At 35.0% G+C, this 24,896-nt stretch overlaps 1 protein-coding gene across 1 annotated transcript in view; it reads right to left on the bottom strand.

The window, feature by feature from the left end:
* Positions 1–3,555: 3,555 nt before the first annotated feature.
* LOC306845760 (neurocan core protein-like) overlaps positions 3,556–24,896 on the bottom strand; it is a gene marked incomplete at its 5' end in the record, with an annotated part of 67,765 nt that continues 46,424 nt past the window's right edge. The window contains 7 exons of the mRNA XM_079378739.1: positions 3,556–6,896; positions 8,060–8,242; positions 10,873–11,017; positions 11,252–11,334; positions 12,033–12,191; positions 17,992–18,105; positions 24,554–24,658. Coding sequence (XP_079234865.1) covers positions 6,799–6,896; positions 8,060–8,242; positions 10,873–11,017; positions 11,252–11,334; positions 12,033–12,191; positions 17,992–18,105; positions 24,554–24,658 — 887 coding nt within the window. The 3' untranslated portion in view covers positions 3,556–6,798. The remainder of the gene's footprint in view (positions 6,897–8,059; positions 8,243–10,872; positions 11,018–11,251; positions 11,335–12,032; positions 12,192–17,991; positions 18,106–24,553; positions 24,659–24,896) is intronic.

The following is a 24,896-nucleotide window of genomic DNA, read 5'->3' as shown; positions in this document are numbered from 1 at the left end:
ACAATGATTAATTTGCGATTAAAAAGATGACATTTTGCTAAGTTTCCCATTAAACGTTCAAAACCTCCAGTTTTTAAATGTTTTAAAAAATAAAAAACTTGTTTTTATGTTTAAAAAATGTTTAAAAAAAATATATTTAAAAAAAAAAAATTCTTGGTTATATGAAAGTTAGCAACAACATTACGCTAACAATCCATTTTATAGTTTTGTCTGGTGATGAGTTTTTGGTTCAAGGTCTGCATATAAAGTCACACCAGAGGTGTTCAGCTGGGGTCAGGACTTGTCTTTCTGCAGACCAGTCAAGTTCTTCCACACTGACTCAATCAATCATGTCTTTTTGAACCGTGTCTTATACACAGAGACACTGTCATGTTAGAATAGAAAAGGGTTCTGTCCAAACTGTTGCTATAAAATTAGAAGCACACAATTCCCTAGAATATCATTATATGCTTTAATATTAAGATTTGTGCTCATAGAAATTACTAAAGTAGTCACACCTGTTCATTAGAAGGGGGTGACCCAGTACTTCTGGCTATATAGTGTATTTTGGATGAGAAATGAACACATAAAGCACAATAACAACATTATACTGATTTTTAAATAACATTAGCCTAAATAAAACAAATTCTATTGGAGTACATTTTACAAGAAAATACTAAGCTATTTCAGTCTTTTAATTCAATGTCATTAGCCATTTCCTTGTAATTATTTGTGAAATTTAGGCTACAAGCAATTTCTCCATCTTTTATTTTGGGATACACTGTAAAAAAAAAAATAGTTGTTTCGACTTAAAATAATTTGTTACCCCACTGACTTAAAATTTTAGTTTATTCAACAATTCAAAATATTCCAGTTGTCCCTTAAATTAACATTGAGTAACTTAAAACTTCAAGTTGACTAAACTAAAAATTTTAAGTTGAAACAACTTTTTGGAACAATTTTTTTTTACAGTGTAGATTTGTCTGATGTTCCTGGCGTTAATGAACTATAAAGGAGTCCTGAATCAACTCGAATGAACTGGTTTTGAGGATGTAGATTTGAATGCGACTCAAACAGATGTCTCTTTATCATTTCAAGGCTAAATGATGCCGGCTAGTTTTTTCTGGAATTACAAAGAGAATGTGTAACTGTTGCGTTTGATTTGCAAAACGGAACGCTTTGATGTGGGCGGTAACCGTGGCAACGCGAGCTGCCAGCAGATTGGTCGACGAAGAAGCTCATTATCTTAAAGCCGATTCTGCTTTTAATGGCTGATCTTTATCGGGCTTTGAAAACACATGAAGTCACAAACCATCTGAATAAATTAAGCATTTATACCTCAGTTAAAAGAGATGTTTATTTAGATACAGATAACTCTGAGGACAGAAAATGAGACGCAAACATAAGATTTTACCATTAATTAGATAGGCTAATTAAACGAGGCTTATGAATGACATAGGAGAAATGTACATTCACTTCATATCTGTCATTTCTTCTTTCTCATAACCGAGATACACTTAAAAAAATGGAAGCTTGAGCTTGTTTCTGCCACAAAATAAATAAAGGTAATTTAAACTCAATTCTTAGTTTATATCTAAAAATTCTATAAATTCACAATTTCCTTTTTATATATATATATTTGATTCTGTGACGAAAAAAATACAGAATATTGAGATGTAAACCCAGAATTCAAATATTAAAAGATTTAAACTCTAAATCAGAATTGTTATAAATTCGAATTTGCAAGTTAAAAAGAACTGTTTAGTAAAATGTTGCAATTACCTTTTTTAATTTGAGAACTACAGTAAATCAGTATATTATAATGATTTCTGAAGATCATGTGACACTGAAGACTGCAGTAATGATGCTGAAAATACAGCTGCAGATCACAGAAATAAATTACATTTTAACGGATATTCACATAGAAAACAGCTATTTGACATTGTAATAATAATATTTAACAATATTACTGTTTTGTAGTATTTTCAATCAAATAAAAGCCTTGAGCAAAAGAGACTCTTTCATAAACATGTGCCGTTCTCAGTTATAAATTCTAACCCTTTCTCTGTGAGTGTGTGTGTGTTTATGAAGCTCTGATACGAATCAGATCAGTCTCACTGGGCTGGAAATGCAAGCAATGCCTTTGTGTGAGTCTTATACATGGAAGAACAGGCCACTGCCCAGAAGAGAGGACTAAATATAGCAAACGATGAGAGTAACTTCAACACAATCAGATGAACAGAAGCTCATTCTGACCTCATGGACCTGTAGTGGGCGTCAGGATCAGACATGATGAAGGAGAGACAAACAGCAGGACATGAGCCTGTAGATTATTTTATATATATATATATATATATATATATATATATATATATATATATATATATATATATATATATATATTCAATATCTCAATTGTTTCTAGACGGGAGACTTTTGCTTTAATAAACAGAAAATGTCCTCACCCTCAGGCCATCCAAGATTAGGATGAGTTTGTTTCTTCATCAGATTTGGAGAAATGTAGCATTACATCACTGTCTCACCAATAGATGATCTGCAGTGAATGGGTGCCGTCAGAATGAGAGTCCAAACAGCTGATAAAAACATCACAATAATCCACACCACTCCAGTCCATCAGTTAACATCTGGAGAAGACAAAAGCTGGAACAAATCCATCAAGACGATTTTAACTAAAATATGAGTCCATGATCCATAATAACTCTTCCTCCAGTGAAAAAGTGTTCTGGTCTGAATCAGGAGAGAAATCTGCACAGATCAAGCACCGTTTACAAGACAAAACAGCTCTAAACAAATATGGATTTTAAGACATCAGGAGATGGACTTTATCACGGAAGTGTTATTATGGATTATAGACTCGTATTTTAGTTAAAAATGTCTTAATGATGGATGTGTCTTTTGTCTTCTCAAGACATTAACTGATGGACTGGAGTGGTGGGGATTATTGTGATGTTTTTATCAACTGTTTGGACTCTCATTCTGACGGCACCCATTCACTGCAGAGCATCCACTGGTGAGCAAGTGATGCAATGCTAAATTTCTCCAAATCTGATGAAGAAACAAACTCATCTACATCTCGGATAGTCTGAGGGTGAGCACATTTTCATTTTTTGGTCAACTGTTCCTCAAAAGTATGCATGCATAAAGTATGTTTCTGGCCTAAATCAGCAGATGAATGTGTGTCTATGTGACTGCTGAGGCCTAAAATCACATAATAAATCTAATAGAGAAATAATGAGCAACACAACAGCACAGCATACTAAAATTAACCATGCATAAAAACTGCTGTCATGCACTGGCCTTTCAGACTACGACAATCACAAATATATATCATAATCACAAAATATATCATAACATTAGCATTTTTAGAATTGATTCCCTTATACAATTTAAAAAATGCATCAAGGAAACAAGAGAAATTAATTTGTACACGTTCGATTTGAAGTATTATTCATTTCTGTTGCCGTGCATTGAGAATAGAAATGCTTAAATTCAGTTTAAACACGAGGAAGCAGGTCAATCAAACAAAACATCTGAAATGACAGCAGCTTTGATCCAATCAGTTTTATTGTTGGTTTATTTCCAGTTTAATAAAGAACAAAAACACATCAACAAACGTGAAGTGAAGCATAAAAACATCAAAGTTTGACCTCATAAAGCAGACTGATCTGAGCGATTCTCTCACCGGACGACCGTTTTAATAAGGGTTTAATAAAGAGATCCAAACATACGCTCGTTATTGTGTGAAACACACATTTCCATGTCACTTCTGCTAGTTATTCTGAATAGGGTGCTTAAATGTGATCACATACTAGAATTAAAAACTGACAATCATCAGTATTGTCGTTAAAAGCAAGTAAACAATGATCGTTATGAAGGAAGAAATGAGTAAAGAATTTATTTACAGAAGAAAGTGGATCTTATAAGCTCAGAGCTCAGATAGTGGATTATTCGTCATTATGTTCACTAAAGAATACATGTTATAAATAAACACACAGAGCAATCAGACAATACTGAGAGGAAAAGAGAACAGATCCAGATCCACACAGAGTTATTGTGTCTAACAAACACATCTGCTCCAAAACCTAGTGCTCCCTACATAGGCAGCATCCTTGCATTAGATTTATCTGAGCTCGTTTCAATGCATTCTGACATTGATCTCTGTATCAAAGTGATATTAAAAAAATCTTAAGGAAGTTGCATCTTTAAGTTGTCTAGTTAGGAAGCTCACCAGGTTTAGGAACAGATCCTGAACTGCAAAAAATGACTTTCTTAATGAGTATTTGTGACTTTCAGTACAAATATCTAAACATTCTTAAATCAAGACAATTACTTGGGAAGCAAAATGACTTAAAATATCAAGTAAAATATTATTCAAATTAAGTGAGTGTATGCTTAAAACAAGTCAAAATATCTGTCAGTGGTGTAAGAAAATTTTACATTTATTAATAAAACTTAAAGGGAAAACATTTATTTTAAAGTGTATTTGTAAAGTGTTATATTAACCATATTTCAAGGTAGTATTTGTTGTATTGAACTTAATTTATGTGAAATTTATCATTTTAACTAAAAACTTTTTTTTCTGGATAGAATTTAACTCAGATTTTTTCATTTGAGGGGAAATCAAAATTATTGAAATTATTCAGAAAACAAGACATTTTATTAAAATTGAGTGAGTTTATGCTTACATATCCACAAATTGAATTTTAATTTGTCATATATTTTCTCATTTGAAGTATAAACTCACGTAATTTTGATAAGTTTTTTAAGAAAATAAGATGTAATAATTTTGCTTCTGAAGTTACTGTATCTTGTTGTAAGAATGTTTGGATGTTTGTACTGAAAAACAAAAAATACTGAGTATGAAACTCATTTTTGAGACTCATCTGTAGTTTAAAAAACACATAAAACTGCATAAACAAAACCCACACAGAAACACATGCAGTTATCTCAAATAACACACACACACACACACACACATACATACAGAAAGGACTCCGTGACACACACTCTTAAAAATAAAGGTGCTTCAAAAGGTTCTTCACAGGGATGCCATAGAAGAACCATTTTTGGTTCCACAAAGTAGCATTCAGTCAAAGGTTCTTTAAAGAACCATCTCTTTCTTACCTTTTTATAATCTGAAGAACCTTCTTTCACCACAAAAAGTCTTTTGTGAAACATAAAGGATCTTTAGATGTTAAAGGTTCTTTATGAAATTATTTAGACAAAAAAGGTTCTTCTATGGCATCGTGAAGCACCTTTATTTTTAAGAGCGCATGTCGATATGTTACCAAGCAACAGGCGTGTGAAATTAACTCCTACAACACGTCACATTCACCCGTGCTTCAGCAGGTGAGAATAAAATCAGATCAGATCGTGTCTGAATGAGACACGAGAGCCTGGTAAGGTTTGTGAACACTCACACAATTTAAAATGAGTTAGAACGCAATTTATAAAGTATGTGTTCATGCATAAACTTTCTTCTAGGCTCCGTTTTCTCTTTTAGGCCGATGTATCGATCTTTCCGAGCAGGTTAAACTGTTGACAGATTTGTATGAAGTGACCTGATTGGTAATAAAACTGAGATCCGAAGGAAACTCTATCACCCTCTTGAGGACTCAGTGTGTCTGTGTTTGTTTGTGTTCAAAGAGTCAAATCCTTCTGATTCAGATTCAAACAGAAATGATTCACCTGAATCACGCTGAACACAGAGATGAGGTTCATGACGTTCAAGCACCTGTCAATCATCTCTGTTCCAGATCTTTCCGATGCTTCATCACAGTTTATATGAGAAGATAAATTCAATTACAAACTCAGTTTCAGTTCTGTTTTGCTCATATTTCACCCCAACATCAAAAAGAAATAAGAAATTACATTTTGCATAAAGCAGAATTATAGGTGAAGTGAATTTTTTAATTTGAATTTTGACATTATTTTTATGGCAATTAAACATGTTACAATTAGCCATATAACAACAATAATATATTCAAATTGTAAAATCAATTTAAAAGTATTAAGTATATTTCACGGTAGCATTTATTAATGTTAAATTTAGCATTTTAATTAAACTTTTTTTCTGGGCAGGACAAATTTAATCCACAGTGATGAGAACAGGATTTTATTAATGTTTGGATATTTAATTTGAGAGTAAATGTGATTTAATTATTATAATGCAAAAAACAAACAAACAAACACGAATCAATGATTTTAAAAACAGGCTTCATTTGTTTTATGCAAAAGTTTTTCTTTTCATTTTGGTCTGAAATATGAGCTGAAAGTTGCTTTTCTTCATGAAATTCACTCATTTCTGAACGTAAGAGGTTTCACTACAACTCTAGTCCAAAATTTCACAAGCGTTAAAGATTTGCAAAATAAACCAAATCATCAGCAAACACTCAAAACGAAGTCTCATGGGTAAAAAGAATTCATTATTGTGCCATTCAAAGGCTTGAAGAGCATCTCATTTCATGAATATGAATCATTTTGGGCAGTTTGGACATTCAGTATCTAACTATCTAAAGCCGAACAAATATGAGCATGAGCTACCAGACCCTTCACCTGCTGCGTGAGCAAATTAATACCACTATTCTATAATGATGAAGAACGGTCGTCACCGTCCGTCTGTAGGAAATAACCAATACAAAACATTTTCTAACGAAGATGCGAACGGAGGGTTAGTGAAACCTAAATAACACTGGTAAAAAAGAACGATTATTTCTGTCCTTTCCGTCTGCTGCGTTTCCTCTGACATGGAAACACAGGAACAGAGGTCACGGGGTCAGAGGTCACCGCCCCTGCGGCTTAATCCCGCCCTCTGTGCCCAGATCCGTGTCTCCGGTGTCGTCGATGCTCACGCCGAGATCTGTGGTGTTGCCGACGGTAACGGTGAGATCGCCGCGCTGGAGGGAAACAAAACAGTCACATGACTACATCTGATTTGCATATGCATTTAACATTTGGCAGACGCTTGTATCCATCGCACTGAAGGTTACATTTGATTGGTTCAAGTGACAAGTTCTATTGTTCAAGCACCAAATAACCAGTTAATTAAATGCGTCACCAATTACCACAATATTACTATTCAAAATATATTAAAATTAACATTTCATTAGTTCACAAGTCAAGTCAAATGTATTTGTATAGCACATTTCTCAATACACATCGTTTCAAAGCAGAAACTCTTGATGTTAAGGTTTATAATATCTTAATATCTTCATGTCTTATAGTTGCATTTAGCAGATTAGAGCTGTGTGAAAATATCATTCACATTGTGTGACCATACAAGCAATCAAGCCGTTGAAATGTGTTATATATAGTGTTTGTATACTGTATCTACGCTGCAAAAAAATATTTTTTATGTTGTTTTCTAGTACTATTTGTACAAATATCTAAACCTTCTTAAATCAAGATATATTTACTTAAGCAAATTGACTTAAGAAATTAATGCATTAAAAATGCATCAACATTAAGTGAGTTTTTGCTTAAAAGAAGAAAAAATATCTCCTAATGGGGTCAGAAAAATAATCTGGTGTTCCCTTTGGCAGATTTTGTTTTGTTTTATGTATAAACGTCAACAAGACTCGTTAAGTAATTGTGCTTCTCGAGTAAATGTGTCTTGATTTATGAATTAGTACTGGAAAACAAGACAAAAATACTGAGGAACAAAATCATTTTGTAGTTTATGTGAATAAAGTTTGATATACTTATATATCCATATATTATACGTTTTGTAACAAAATAAAGCAATACATAATATATATTGCGTTATGTGGGTGTATGTATGCAGATAAAGTTGGGTATATATCCAACTACATATAAAATGCAGTGCAATAATACAATTCACATTTTTGTGACGATATATGAACAATCACAGAGATGAGACTTGCTATACAGTGTTATGTACTGTATGTATGCAGGAAAAGTAGGTTGTATTATACATGCATCTTTTAATACATTGCTGAGTGATTTTTATTTTTCAGCGATATGACAATAAAGCAGGTGCTACCTTAGTATTTTTAAGTTTCACATTCATCAAAAAGCAGCTCAGTGTTTTGAGACTCACATTTAGTACAGATGATCTTGGGCCTTTCCCAGGTGCCGTTGGGTCGGCAGCGGGCGGTCGGGATGTGTCTCAGGAAGAAGCCGTCGGCGCACTGGTACCGAACCACCGCGTGGATGTCGTAGTGTGAACGTCTGCGGCCCACTAGATAGGCGTTATCGACGGCCGGCGGAGTGCCACACATCACTGCAAACACACAGACATATCACAGATCATAAACCATCTGTGTTTGTCTAACTGAACTGATCTTAACATGCAAAAACTTTCAAATAAAATTTGAACTTTTTTCATCGACATTTCTGCCAATTTGCATGCCACTATTTTACAGCATCACATTTTATTAAGCGGAATAGTAATTTTGGTTAATTCTGGTTATTAAATTAAATGTGATTAATTATAATTTAATTACATAATAAATATAATTTAGTTTATATTTATATTATATTATTTACTTTTCTAAATATAGTTTAATTAATAAATAATTAAATTTGAATATAAATTAAAATACACAAATTATAAATGTATAAACAAATTACTTTAAAATATAAATTTTTATATTTAAATGTAAATTGATTAATATAATTTAAATTTAAATATACATTTAAAAATATAATTCAATTTATTTTTAAATATGAATTTATAAAGTAGCAAGATTGAAATAATGTGCTTTAGGGTTACTGATAAATATTGGCACTTTGCAAGACGGTAAGCACATTATCATAGGGTTGCAAAGAGAACTGCACCGAGATCAAAAGCAGAAATGGTAGTTGTCTTCCAAGTTGTTGCTTTTTAAAAGCGGATATGCAAAATATGGCAATAAAAACAGCAGCTGCAAGCATGATTAAAACAAAAAGGTAAAAAACTAACATCCAAAGTTCTCATGCATTTCATATTTTGTTCTTTGACAAGCTACAATACAGGCTTTCGGTTTTTTTTCACCTGACTCTATGCTGTTCAAAGTGTTGATTTTTGCCTAATTGCATGCAAATCAAAGTAACCAAAATTTGTACAGCCTTTGCATGCACATTCATGTGAAAAAAATGTGAAAAAATCAGTTTAACTAGTGTTTCAAGAAAATCGAATGCAGCTCAAATTCACCTCAACACAATCGACCACAGATAAACCTTTATTTTGTTGAGCGCTAATCTGAATACTTTAGGTTCCAGGAGGGCAAATGCTATTTTTTAAATGTTAACCTTTTCAATTTAAATGAAATGAAATCCTGAAATCCAGGCACAAACGCTCCGTCTCCAGACAATGAGCCTGATTTCCATAGGCAGGAAGCCACCGGCCATAAACCTGTCCTCTGGCGTCGAGATCCTGGATGTGCCACAAAGGACAGCATCGTGGGAAATGTAGTGCAGAGCCCAGATCTTAAACCCACAATCTGAGCCTCTGAATACTCGCACCCTAAAAACTGAGAGCTCGTTGTGTGGCGCACTGAAAGACGGAGTTTAGTCTCTCATTCAGAGTCCATTGAGCTGCCAAACAGAGCCGATGAAGCAGGACTGAGGTGCGACATAACACTGAACACTTACTGAGGAATCAATGGGCACATCAAAATACATTTAATCTGTGTTACTGTCGCGAAGATGACAGTCAATGTAACATTGAGATGTTCATGTAGTTTATTAAGTGCAGCTCACACACACACACACACACACACAGGATGATCGATAACCACTTAAACTGTAAAACCCGCTTGCTTCTGAGGTGTGTGTCCGTGAAGTGAGTGTTGGATGATGCATTAAAGCTTTAAAGGGCCATAAAAGATTACTGACTGCTAATTCAACTTTATATGTACATGGTTTATGCATGTTTAAGACTTTAAGACCAAGTAAAGAAAATTTAAGGAATCAATTGATGGGAACACAAAACCTCCTGACATTCTTCCTCAGTATTTTTGACATTTTCCATTGCAAATGTCTAAAAAAAATGTTGTTTTGTTTTTTTGCAGTGCATGCAACATTTATTACCATGTCTTTATGAACTGAAGACATTCTGTTCTTATACATCATCTGAAAGCTGAATAAATTGTTAGGATTGGACAATATTTGTCTGAGATACAACTATTTGAAAATCTGGAATCTGAGGGTGTGAAAAAATTAAAATATTGAGAAAATCCCCTTTAAAGTTGTTCAAATTAAGTTCTTAGCAATGCATATTAATAATCAAAAATGAAGTTTTGATATATTTACGGTAGGAAATTTACAAAATATCTTCATGGAACATGATATTTACTTAATATCCTAATGATTTTTGGCATAAAAGAAAAATCAATAATTTTGACCCAAACAATGTATTTTTGGCTATTGCTACAAATATACCCCAGCGACTTCAGACTGCTTTTGTGCTCCAGGGTCACATATATATATCTCTTCTGCTCACCAAGGCTGCATTCATTTGATCAAAAGTACAGTAAAATCTGTAAAATTGTGAAATATTATTACAATTTCAAATAGCTGTTTTCTGTGTGAATATTTGTTAAAAAGAAATTTATTTTTGTGATTAAAGCTGAATTTTCAGCATCATTACTCCAGTCTTCAGTGATCCTTCATAAATCATTCTAATATGCTGATTTGTTGCTCAAGAAACATTTCTGATTATTATCAATGTTGAAAACAATATTTTGGAGGAAACTGTGATATATTTTATTTCTCAGGATTCACAGATGAATAGAAAGTTCAAAAGAACAGCATTTAATTGAAACAGAAATCTTTTCTAATATTATAAATGTCTTTACCATCACATTTGATCAATTTAATGCATCCTTACTGAATAAAAGTATTAATTTCTTTAAAACAAAAGTCTCTCACCGGTTCCTTTCTTGCAGACGTAGGGTAGATTGTAGTTGCAGGGCACGTCGTTCCATTTGCCGTCCTCTCTGGTGATCATCACCACACAATCCTCTCCGCCTGCGAAGAAGTTATCCGGCTGATTCTCACGCCAGTTCTCATACACCTGTGAGAGGAACAGACCATGTAAAATTATTACAAATGAGGCAATCTGGAATAAGAATGTGTTCGGAAATCTGAATGGAATAAATAAAGCACATTAGAACAGTTAGATTGCAGCAGACCATGTAAATACAGCCAGTGAGCCAAACACTGAGGTTTGAGTCTGATTTCATCACAGTCTACAGGTGAAGCTAAAAGCAATGTTTATTTGGGACTAATTCATTTCAAAATGACTCACAACATCCATCCCATCAGTCCACTGGAAATCCTCCTCCACTGTACGATCATTCAAGCCGATCCAGACGTTCTCACGACCCAGACCTGAGGACCACACAAATATGAGAAAAACAACAGATTTCCCTTATACTCCCATGTAAATCCTTACTGCATCCAGTAAAAATAGCTTAAATATGTGCTTGAGATTTTAAGTTAATATTTAAGTCATTTAATAACACATACATATGGTTCTGATACTGGATAATGGTCAACAGAGCAGGTAAACAAAATATTACATCTTTTTTGAGCAAGTATTTTGATTATTTTACTTAATTTTATTTTATTATCTAATTTTTAGCTTTTCACCAACTCATAAATTGCTTGTAAATGTTAAAGTAAAAGTTTTACATTTTTATATTATTTTATATTATTTTTTAAAATTATTATTTGTATTAAATATTTATTAATCTTTTATATATATATATATATATATATATATATATATATATATATATATATATATATATATATATGGTAACACTTTAGAATAGGGAATGCTTATTCACTATTAACTATGACTTTTCCCTCAATTAATTCCTAATTTGCTGCTTATTAATAGTTAGTAGGGTAGTTGTTAAATTTAGGCATTTGGTAGGATTAGAGATGTAGAATAAGGCATTAATATGTGCTTAATTACTACTAATAAATTGGCTAATATTCTAGTAAGATGCATGCTAGTTAAGAGACCCTAATATATATTTATTTATTTATTTTAAATCTAAGCTCTGCATCTTGTGACGGACCGTTAAGGAAGTCCTGCTCCATGGAGGAAGTGATGCTGGTCAGGTGACTGCTGTGCTCCCTGCAGTCTTTCTCTGCGTCCTCCCAGGTGTGTCTGCGTGGAAACAGATGGTAGCAGTGACCATGAAACTTCTTCCAGCCATGCTCACAGCCCTCTGTGTCTGCAGACAGAAAATAACATCACTGACAGAGTTATTATAGTTAAAGGAACACTCCACTTTTTTGAAAATAGGCTTATTTTACAACTCCCCTAGAGTTAAACAGTTGAGTTTTACCGTGTCTGAAATGAAGAGTTGCGATTTTCTAGGCCGATATGGCTAGGAACTATACTCTCGTTCCGGTGTAATAATCAAGGAGCATTGCTGCCGTACCATGAGTGCAGCAGGTGCAGTGATATTACGCAGCGCCTGAAAGTAGTCCCCAGCTATATCATAACTAGTTACCTAGTTACCTTGATTATTAGTATAGTTCCTAGCCATATCGGCCTAGAAAATCGCAACTTTTCATTTTCCGTCGGTCTTTGTACACGATGTAACTACAGAAGAGTCAAGCTTTAAATAGGAAAATTATCGAAACTCTTTGGTCATTTGGCGTGATGCTAATGGTCTAAAAGCTAAAAGTGCTACCGCCAGACCCGGAGATCGGCTGAATGGATTAAAAAAACAGTAAAACTCTACTGTTTGAAAACTTGACAAAAGTGTTGCTTGAAATAAAATAAATATTAACTGAAATAGGCAAGGCAAGTTTATTTATATAGCACATTTCATACACAAAATGAATGATCTAAAATAATCAAAAAATATAAATCACAACAATAAAAATAATTAAAAAACTTTTAAAATTATTTAAAAATGTATTTAAAATGAATTAAAACTTTAGGGATGAAAACATATGGAAGCTTGTTTCAGCCACAGGTTAAAAAATTATAAAGGTAATTGCGACTGCTTATCTCGCAATTCTGACTTTTTTTTTCAATTCCGAATTTATAGTTTGCAATTCCAAGTTTATCTCTCAAAATTCTAAAACTCAAAATAAATAAATAAAAAAATAAAATAAAATAAAAAAAAAAATTATAAAAAAAAACTGAATATAATGAGACTCAGAGTTCAGAGGAAAAAAGGGGCAAAATTGCAACATGTAAACTCTTAATTGTGAAAAAAATTATTTATTTCCTGCAATTCTGAGAGAATAAAAAAAAAAACAATTTCTTACTTGTGAGATAAAAGGTTATGGGTTTCCATAAAAACAACTACAACTAAAACTGAAATAAATATTAACGATATAGACATTTGAAACAGCAACAACAACAAATAAATGGATAAAAATGTCAAGAAGTCACAACAAAATTCCTAAAATTTCAACTAAAATGAAAATAATAATAAAAAACTCAAATTCAAAATAGTAATAAGCATTATTATATAATTGATACTAAAATACACTGACATGCGTAGTATCGCCATCATAATTTTCCTAAACAAGCATCAGGACTGTTTTCATATTCATGAATCATTTCAGCTCATTGGTGTTTATTATCATGCATCCCATAATCCATCTCTGTGCTCGTGATTCTGCGGTTCCATCAGATTAACATTCATCAAAACATAACCCCCCTGAAAACTCAGTCTACCTGCAGTGTGTGTGTGTTGTGTGGTTAAATCTGAGCGAAGGCCACCAGAGACCTGCTATTAAAGCAGCACATAGATGTAATTAAGTCTCTATCAGTGAAGGGGAGGAAGAAACACTGAACAGCAAGGTCGAGTAAGTGTGTATTTACTGCAAAATAAACCCACTGCAGGGTCTCGGATCACCCAGAAGGGGTTTATTCTGCACATTATCTGACTGAACATTATCCTGCTTATTATATGGATACTTATAAATTAAATAAGATATGAAACATTGATATGAGTGTATAGGATTTATTATGTGAGAAGAAAAAGAGTGTGGAGTGATACGAGAGACATAAAAACATATAGTGTCATTATAGACTGTAAAAATAAAGATATTTTTTAATAAATAATATATAAAATATATATTTTTTAGCTTCAGAATTTCACGCATGTTACTTGCAGGTTCTTTGTAATTATTTGTGAAATGCACTAGCAATTTCTGAGTGAAAATTGTTTAATTGTAATTGTTTTTCAGTGAATAGTATGCTGAATAGAAGCTACTACAGTTTGTGCTGAATTAAATGCCAGATACAGTTTATTGTTTGTAATATACCAATAATAACCAGAAAACTATTTTATGCATAAGGCAGGACTTTTAATTATTAAAAAGCCTGAAATATGCCACGACTCTTATTTTGAGATATCGATGCTTTAATTCTTCCAGCTGCCTTTTTAAAAAGGTGAGGGAGATAAAATATGCACTTTTACAACCATATTACTCGCTATATACAGTATTACAATATAAACCCCATACAGTAAACACTGTCAAAAATGACTTTTTGCTTGACAGAATCCGTTAATGTTCATGAATTTTGTGGTAAAGTTAGTTGAGAGTTAGTAAACCATGCAAGAATTCACATCAAGACTAAAACAGCACAGGAAAGTGTTTTCTGGTTATCATATACATTTTTCTGAATTGTTCTTTAATCTGTTTTACTGTAAATACTGTAAACTTTAAGTAATGCTCATTCAGAAAGCAAATGAAAAATACTCCCAGAGCAAGACAGCTGAACAGTCACTGTTGCGCTGTATTGGAATCATTTCAGATTAAACACAAACATCAAGTGGACTGTGAAAAGAATGTCCATCAGCTGCAGACGCCATCTAAATCTCTACAGCAGCATAACTACGATGGAGCATCTTCCAAATACACACAATAATGCGTCTGATAGAGTGCTGTGACATCACACTCGTGTGTAGCAGTTCTGTGCCATCAGCCAACTGCATTATTAGCAGTGATGCATCATCGTTAGAGTCGCTGTCGGCATGGGACGCAGAGGAGGGCGAGCGATGCTCATGAGTCTGCAAAACCACTGAGATGAACGCCACAATGTGTTACAAAGAGAAAGAGAGAGAGAGAGAGAGAGAGTGGTCAACATGCACAGCACACCTTTGAGACGCTGACAAACAATGTAAAACACTAATGAGAGGAATCAAAAGACCTGGCAGGACTCGCAAACGCTTGTTTTCCTCGCCAATATTACCAGCTGACTGTAATATTGTTACTGGACTTTATTTGACTGATATTGCATATGCAGTATATTCATTTGAATGATTTTTACACAGTGCGAATATGCATATGCAACATATGCAAGATATTATTGCATATGAAATATATTAATTTGACAGATTTTTGCATGTGAGTATGCATATGCAATATATTGCTGCATATGCAATACTGTCACGCCCCTGGACTGTTTTGTGTTGTGTTTTTGCTCCCCATGTCCTCCGTGACCCAATTTTTCCCTCATGTTGATTGAGTTCATTTCATTCAGCTGTGTCTCATCATTTTACCCCTCGCTAAGTTGTGTACTTAAGGTGTTGTATTCCCTTGAGTCCCTGTTCATTGTTATTCGTCTATGTGCTACGTGTGTGCCTGCCTGCCCTGTGATTCCCCGAATTGGAAGATTAATGACTGTGTATTTGTGAATGTTCCTACGTCTCCTCGCTCCACGCTCCCTCACAGTAGTGTACGTGACAGAATACTGGACCGAAACTGTTTATTTGCATTGTTCCCCTCCGTTTTGTTTCCGTGTTTGTTCTGTGTTTTTTTTTCCTCCTGTTGTTTCCTCATGGATCCCCTCATCCACCCTGAATACCACCTCCTCCTCCTGCTGGAGCAGGCGGAGCGTTCGCTTGTGGGCAGCACCAGACTGTTCCTGGTCCTCGCAAGTCTCACCAGCTACCCGGAAGAGGTGCTCTGTTCTACGACGCCAGTTTGAACACCGTGTACAGAGTTTCCGTCGTCCGAGGAGGGTCCTCGAAGCGAATTTCACCACCTTTGTGGAGAGTTCCACTTCCGACCCAGTGCCCAGCCCACCATCTCCCCGCTGCATGGAGAGCATGCCCGAGCCCCACTGCTGACGAAGAGTCGGAGCCCGCCGTGACCGAAGAGCCATCGCCGAATGGACCGTCAGAGCCACAGATCGCCGTGGAGCCAGAGCTGCTGATGACGTCAGTCAAGGTGTGTGAGACGGCAACAACGCCCGCCACGAGGGAGAAAGCCGAGGACGTTGTGAGCGTGGAGAGGAGCTTTGCCCCCTGCAACCACGGCTGAGGGTGAGTATGGCGCGGCGACTCTGCCACAACGAGGAGGAGAGGGCTCCTGTTGCAGAGTTAAACCCAGAGAGGGCTTCCGTTCCTGAGTTCAGGCCTGAAAGCCCGGAGGCTCACCCACCCACACCTGCCACCTCCTCCGCTATCATCTGGCAGCCCTTCTGCTTGCCCTCAGCCCACCATCTATGCGGTGCGAGATCCGCAGGACTGCCATCCTCCTGTGTCGCCGTGGTCGGAGTATCCCTTGACTCCGCCTCCAGCCTCCGAGGTCCGGACTCCGCCTTGGTCCGTCGGCTCCTAGCTCCCTCCTCTCCGCCATGGCCTGGCAGTCCACTAGCTCCGCCGGGCTCCCTCGTCCCTCTGGCTCCGCCTTGGTCTCCTCGTTTCCTCGCTCCCTCACAGTAGCGTACGTGACAAATAAAAAGCCCTGAGGAGCTCCAGTGCTGATGGTGCGGGTGTTGGATGTGAATTTACCAAGCTTTACTAACTGCTGTCTGTCTGTCAGGAAGCTTTTGATCCACTGACAGATGGAGGTGGGGACGGAGAGCTATGTCAGTTTATTCTGAAGGGTGTCCGTGATGATGGTGTTAAAAGCGGAGCAGAAATCCACAAACAGGATCCTCATATTAGTCCCTGGTCTGTCCAGATGCTGCAGGATGAAATGCAGTCCCATGTTGACTGCATCATCCACAGACCTGTTTGCTCTGTGATATCTTTCATACCTGTTTGCTCTGTGACATCTTTCATACCTTTCCACACTGAAGCAGAATCACTGGAAGAGAATTTGTTCCTTAGCTTGTCAAAATAATTCCTCTTTGCCACTCTGATCTCCTTTTCCAGTGTGTATTTGGCCTGTTTATGCAAGACTTTATCCCCCTTTCTGTGAGCATCTTCTTTGGCCTGACGGAGCTGAGTTTTGCAGAGAACCATGGTTTGTCATTGTTGTAGGTTAAATGAGTCCTGGAAGGAATGCAAATATCCTCACAGAAACTGATATATGATGTTACAGTCTCTGTGAGCTCGTCCAGATCGGTGGCAGCGGCTTCAAAAACACTCCAATCAGTGAGAGAGAAACAGGCTTGTAAATCCCACTCTGTTTCATTAGTCCATCTTTTAGCAGTTCTTAATAAAGGTTATGCAGCCTTAAGTTTCTGCAATAAATGCAATAAATGACTGCATATTGTATATGCAATATATTAATTGCACAAATGCATGCACAATATTTCTGCATAAGCAATTTATTAATTTAGTAAATAAGTAAAATAATGCACAGTAAATCAAGTAATAGTAGCAAATAAAAACTTTGGCATACAAACAGAATTGAATGATGCAGTGAAGGTGTTTCCGAAATCGCCCACCTTAACCAGTTAAAAAGTGCCTAAACCCTTTTAAAACCAGCCTGACCAGTGGAAACCAGCTTGGTTAGTTAAGCTTTGCAAGAAGAATAACCTTCATCTTAAAGGTGAAGACCTCCGAAGACATCATAATGATTGCAGGCAAAGAGTGTTTCTGATTGGCTAAAAGGTCTGGGCCACTCCCCTTTGATTTCACTAATACTAGAGTTATTTCATGTGTGCTGCTCCACAAACATCACATCCAGCACCTTTAGGCTGGTTTAAGAGTCATTTCCCAGCAGGGAACGCCTTAAATCTTAAAGCTTGCTTCAATGTGAGTGGTGTTGCAGGAAAGGATCAGACAGAGATGTTTTCTGAGCTCATGTTCAGGCTCGGCGTCTCACCTCTCTCACATCGGTCTCCTCTGTAACTCGGCAAACAGAGGCACACAAACGAGTCCTCTTTATCGATACAGGTGCCGCCGTTCTCACAGGGGTTCGACTGACAGTCATCAACATCTGAAAGAACAAGTCATCACAGAGTCAGAAAGCATCACTCAGGAATCTCTCTCTGTGTCCCAGAGCAAAACTACTTCTGTCGCGCTAATTCTTCAGTCTGCTTTTCTAATTAATCTGCTATCTTTATATATACATAATTATAATGCTGTTCTATTCATAGTGTAACTACACCACAATACATGCTTTAAAGCATTACAGTTAGACTGATGAAACACGTTTTTTTGAGCAATGCTGCTTAGTCACTTTCCCATTGAGGATGGGTAACAAATTTCTATCTGGATACTTTAGATTGGTTGTGGGCCCTGTATCTCAGCTGGTTGCCGGTTGACGGCAACATTAACCAAAGTTGCCCAGCAATATTGCTCAAAAAGCTGCCCCGTGTTTCATCAGCCTTACACTACCATTCAAAAGTTTGGGGTCAGTAAGATTTCATTAGAAATCTTAAAAACTATTTTTTATCCCAAAATTAAAAATAAAGTTAAAGTAGTTTTAAGAGAATTAGGAGAGGCAAGTTTATTTATATAGCACATTTCATACACAGTGGTAATTCAAAGTGCTTTACATAAAAGAAAGTGAAATAGACATTAAAAATAATTAGATTCGAAAGTTGCAGAAAGATTTAAGGAAAGAAATAACTTCAATTTCAAAAACACTATATTTATCATTCATATTTATCATATTTATCATATATAACAATTAATAAATGCTATAGACATAAAAAATAAAGTTTTAAATAAAAACAAAAATTATGAAATTAAATTCTAAATCAAAATATTAACAAACTATAATATGTAGTATGTAACTGACACTAAAACTACACTGGAATATAATGTACATCGTATAGAATATTTAATGTTGTTTTTTAGAGCATAACTAAAACTAAAAAATCTGCTACTTGAAATAAATGTTAACTAAAATAAAATAAAATATAAAAAACTTAAACTTATGTCATTCATTTAGCTTTAGTTTAAGTAAAATAATAAAAATGTATTAATACAATAAAGACATTTTCTAAAAAACAAAACAAAAAAATTTAACTTTTAAGTGAAAAAAGAACATATAAAAATAAGATCTAATTCAAAATATTAACAAATTAATAATAATGTAAATGATACTAAAACATCACTGGAATATAGAGCACGTCATATAGACTATTTTATGCTGTTTTAAGAGCATAACTTATACAAAAAACATAAAAATTACATTAAAGTAAATGTTAAATAAAATAAAATAAAATATATAAAACTAAACTCTCATTTTCATTTAGCTTTAGTTTAAGTATACAGATATTTTTAAAAACTAATAAAAATGCCAAAAACACAAAAAAACTAAACGTTTAACTAAAGTGAAAACAGTAAAATCTGATCAGAATAAATTCAAAATATTAACAAAAACCACAATAATATAATAATGATACTAAAACAACACTGGGATACAGAGCACATTTCAAATAAACTGATGTTGTTTTTAGTGCGTAACAGAATTAATCACCGTCCAATCTGGGTCAAGAGCAGGTCAAAACATCTGCATGTATTTTCCACTGAAGAAATCAAGTCATGCAGGTTTGGGGTGAGTAAATGAACTATCCCTTTCAAAGCTCACAGACGCAGTAGGACTGTAGATCATAGAGCAGTAATATCTCTGTTAAAGTGAGTCGACAGTGATGTAGAGCAGCAGAGACGTGTGGTCGTTTAGCGTCTGTGTAACACAGGCCTGTGTAAGCGCTTTACAGCTCCATACAGGATTACTCAGCAGCAGATCTGAGACTGTTTATAGGACATTAATGCAGATGCTTCCCAATATAGCAAACTCTTCTGAGGCTCAGCGTTTGTCAGGCTTGCAAAAAAGTTGTCATCAGAGGAGCTTGAAAAGATAAAGTGGAAAGTCTTAAAAGTTTGTGTAATGCATCAGTCACAAAGTCCCAAGCTGCTGCTCATGAACTTCTTAGGCTTTAAGTGATATCAGACGAGCAGAGGATCATGGGAAGGCTGTATTCGGAGCTCAGGCTGTTTTAAGAAATTTAATGCATTATGGATTTGATCGTTGTGTTCATCGCATCATTTCATGGGGCTTTAAATGTGACTGGAAGAAAATGTCTCAAGAAGCCTCTCAAGATATATCTGGGTTATATTTTACCATAAAAGTAAATTAAAATTAATTAACCATTACACTTATGTAAATTATGACATACAGCAAAACAAAAACACTTTAATATTAAGTGGATTTCCAATCACGTTTTTCAGTAATTATAAACGTTATTTTCATGACAATTCTGGCTCTCTCCACAAGGCGTAAAAATAATTATATATATATATATACATACATTTTTATTAATTATAAAGTATTTATGTTTAGGGAGCATTTGTTGTACTGCCTTTGAGTTTTTATTAAATAAAAAAATAATTGATTTATATATTTGACTAATATATTGATTTTATATTCAATTTAAAATCCACTGTATTGCAGTATATTTTTATTGTAATACAGTAATTTTTACTGCCATGTGTGAATCTAATGAGCCACTGAAGCAAAAAAAGGAATTATTAAAGAATTACAAAAATAAAAAAGTAAAATCTAACTACAAAAAAGGCATAAAACTATCATTTAAAAAATGGTGATAGTAAAAACACATTTTTCTTTACACAAAACAGAACTGATAAAAAAAAAATAATAATAATTAAATATTAATAATAATCATGGCAATTATTATAAAAATTATATACATCTTAATTAATAAATTACTAATTAGTCATCTAAAAATTAATATTCATATCATTATTAATGAATATTCATTTTTTTTATTAAAAATAAACAAAATAACAACAACAAACTAAGTAAAATAAATTAAAATGAATAAACACTATAAAGACATTAAAAAACAAAAGAAAATTTAAAAACTACAACTTAAAAATTTAAGTGTAAACAGAAAATCTAAAAATAAGATCTAATAAAAAATAAATAAATAAAGCACAATATTAAATTGTTATATATTAATACATTACTAATTAATTAATAATTCATTTAAAAAGAATATCCATATCATTACTGATGAATATTTATAAAAATAACTACAGCTAAGTAAAATAAATAAAGTTAATAAATACTTTGAGTAAAGCACAAAAATAAATACAACTGTTTTATGTAAAGAAATGTTTATACTTTTATATATAACTTTTCATATAATAAAATAATGTTTGAAAATATTTATCTCTAACTATCACATTAAATAAATGTACAGCGCTTGACCATTTTACACTTGATTTGCATGATCGGTCATGTTGATATTCATCAGTAAAAAGGAAAAGCACCTGCTGAGGTCATATCCTGTTTATCCTCGCAAGGTTCTTCAGCTCTTCATGAATATTTGAATCGGCTCATGCATTATGCAGATGATTTCTGAAAGTGCTGCGTATCTACATGAGCTCCAGTTTCCTGGTCCGTTTAACATATGCTGCTCACATCTCAGTCATGAAACCAAATCACACTGCAAACGTACAGTATATATACATCCTCAGAGAGATGAAATACAACAAAACACTCATCATTTACTCACTCTAGGGTTTCTTTCTTCTGTTGAACACAAAGGAGACATCCACACAATGAGAGCGAATGCAGACTGTCATCTCCTTTTGTGTTTCACAGAAAATCATAAAGGTGAACGATGAACTATTATACTAAAACATCTACAAGGAACGTCTGTTACCAACCCAACATGCTAATCTAAAGCAATTAGATTTGTCATTTAATCATAATAAAAGCACAAAGTGAATTAGCATTGACCTTCATCTCACTGTTGGTATTATCAAATGTGAAGAGGTCAACCCGGCAGCTAGTGTTGCTACCTTCAGCGAGCCAAAATAAGGGACACTTATGTTCAACAAAAGAAAGGAATTATTACAGGTTTGGAACAGCTCGTGGGAGTGTAAACAATGACAAAATGTTCATTTTTGGGTGAACTATCCCTTTAAGTCAGACAGTCAAATGCTTCTCTGCAAACTACGCGTTCATTATTAGTTACAGGACGACGCATTGATAACTTTCCCATTCAGCTCTACATCTTGGGATTCTTTTGTTCAAAGGGTGGACGTGAGCTCCTCGATGTTTTAAACCGTGCAGATTTAGTGCATGCTGCGCTCCTGGAGACTACATCACCGCCATGGAAACAAAGACGCCAACTTCTAATGAAATTGATTTCATTATTATTTCTATTAGCATTATAAACAGTGCAACTCTCGTTGATTCAGCTTGTTGGCCTTTGTAAAATACGGGACAAATCGCGTCCGGGACGATTGCGTATTTTAAGGGACGAGTGGGGACCCTACCGTCAGCCTTCTCCTGACCTTTGACCCCCAAACGCCCACCCTAGTGTCTCACATGATGGACTGCTTGACCTCTGACCTCAGTATTGACCTCTGGCTGTATGACAGCTGGGCCAGAATCCTTCTCAATAACTGGATTTGTTCAACACAGAGACTTTATTCAGAGAAAATGCTTTCAGCTTCTCAGGTGAGAAAAAGAGCCCAGTAATCTCACGTGTCTCATCTAGAGTTTCAGAAGACGTCTCAACAATGTCTCAAACTGTGCTCGGGTTTGAAAAGATACCAAAGTCTGTAATCTAAAGTCAAATCTCCAGCATTTCTCATCAAATCATGATGTGAGCTGCTCCGTGTTCATTTTAAAGCTCTAGACTCTTACTGGGTTTTTGTCAACTAAAACGATTAAAAATGGTTTTCAGTAATTTACATAAAATAAAATATTAGAGTAGAGTGAAAAATTTAAACTCGAAAAACTAAAAATCAAAAGTAGCTTTGGAAAAGTTTAATGATTTTTGAATGGCCTTTCAGTTCTTCATAATTACTGGTTACGTTTCCAGATATTAGTGGCTGCTGAAGGACTTTAACATCATATATAGAGATACAAAAAGCTATTTCAGTTCTAAAATAAATTAATCACTATTTTAAAAAGTTTTCCAAGACCTGGGAAATGTGATCCTTGTGAAATCATGCTTGTTTTTGAGATGCTAAGTTGAACTGCAGGCTTTGCTATTTAAAATTATTAATAGAAACACATTACACTTCTTTATAAAAAGTAAAGGGCAAATGGACAAGATTAAACCCACAGCGCAGATGGTTCATGAATCCCCCACTGACACTTTGACCTGCTACAAATAACAATTACACATCCACTTATCCTAGTGTGTACAGAAACACATTTCTGTCAAGGGTTTTAAAGGAATTGTTCACCCAAAAATGAAAATTTGCTGAAAATGTAGTCATCCAAGATGTAGATGAGTTTGTTTCTTCATCAGATTTGGAGAAACGTAGCATTGCATCAGTGTCTCAGCAATGGATTCTCTGCAGTGAATGGGTGCCGTCAGAATGAGAGTCTGATAAAAACATCACAATAATCCACACCACTCCAGTCCATCAGTTAACATCTTCAGAAGACAAAAGCTGGAACAAATGCATCATTAAAATGTTTTTAACTAAAATATGAGCCCATAATCCATAATAATTCTTTCTCCAGTGATAAAGTGGTCTGGCCTGAATCAGGAGAGAAATCTGCACAGATCAAGCAGCGTTTACAAGACAAAACAGCTCTAAACAAATATGTGGCTGGATTTTGATGTGAGAGACAACATGAGATGGGCTTTTTCACTGGAGGAAGAGTTATTATGGATTATGGACTCGTATTTTAGCCGGAAACAATGGTCTGAACAGGGTGTGATTTGTAGGGGGGATTTCCCCTCTCTGGTCAATGCATCCCAGCCTTTGCAGAGTTATTCATGAAACGCACTATGAAGTCCCGTTCTGAATCTAATGATTGGTGATAAGCTATCCGATTGGAGCGCTTCGAATCATTTTGCGACGCAATGGTTTAACTGACTCAGAGTTTCAAAAAGCTCCATTGATAATGTTCTTTGTTCGCTTTCTCTATATAATTTATTTGTTGTTTGAATCACCGGGAAAATGAAATCATTACAATGAATAGGCCTAACTAATGTTCTTATTAAATTGTGATCACGTTAATTTACATCGTATTAAAAACATTTCATGACGTGACACCCATTTGCTTGCCTAAAAAGACAGATTTTGGATGTTCCTCAGAAAAAGCACCCCCTCTCTGCTTTTTTTCACAAATCGCACCCTGGGTCTGAAAATAAAAACTTCATAATAACATAACATAAACATGCAGCTTTTGTCTTCTCCAGATGTTAACTGATGGACTGGAGTGGTGCGGATAATTGTGATGTTTTTATCAGCTGTTTGGACTCTCATTCTGACGGCACCCATTCACTGCAGAGCATCCATTGCTGAGACACTGATGCAGAGACACATTTCTACAAACCTGATGAAGAAACAAACTCATCTGCATCTTGGATGAGTAAGCTTTAAGCAATTTTTTTATTTTTAGGTGAACTATTCCTTTAAACTCTGGATTTTCTCACCGATTTCACAGCTCTCTCCTGTGTAACCCTGTGGACAGAAGCAACGGAAACCCTCTCCGTGAGGAAGACACGTCCCTCCATGCAGACAGCTGCATCTGTCGTCTGCTGTTAAACAGAAAACACACACACAGGGTCTGGTGTCAGTGACGCTCTGGAGGTGATCCATCTCAATCTGCCTGTGATTAGAAAGCTGGCACACACTCCCAGACATACGTGACCCGTGTGACCCGCTGAAAGACGGCTGCGGCGAGTCCTGAACGCCCTAATCAGAGTTTAGACACACGTCAGCGAGGCTCAGCCGCAAAAACCTGCTAAATAAGTCCAGTTTTCCAAACATCATCTG

The sequence above is a fragment of the Barbus barbus genome (genome assembly GCF_936440315.1).
Source record: "Barbus barbus genome assembly, chromosome: 26".
In the NCBI taxonomy this organism is placed as follows: domain Eukaryota; kingdom Metazoa; phylum Chordata; class Actinopteri; order Cypriniformes; family Cyprinidae; genus Barbus; species Barbus barbus.
Note: the sequence above shows the minus strand (reverse complement) of the source record. Positions and strands in the feature narration are given on the sequence as shown.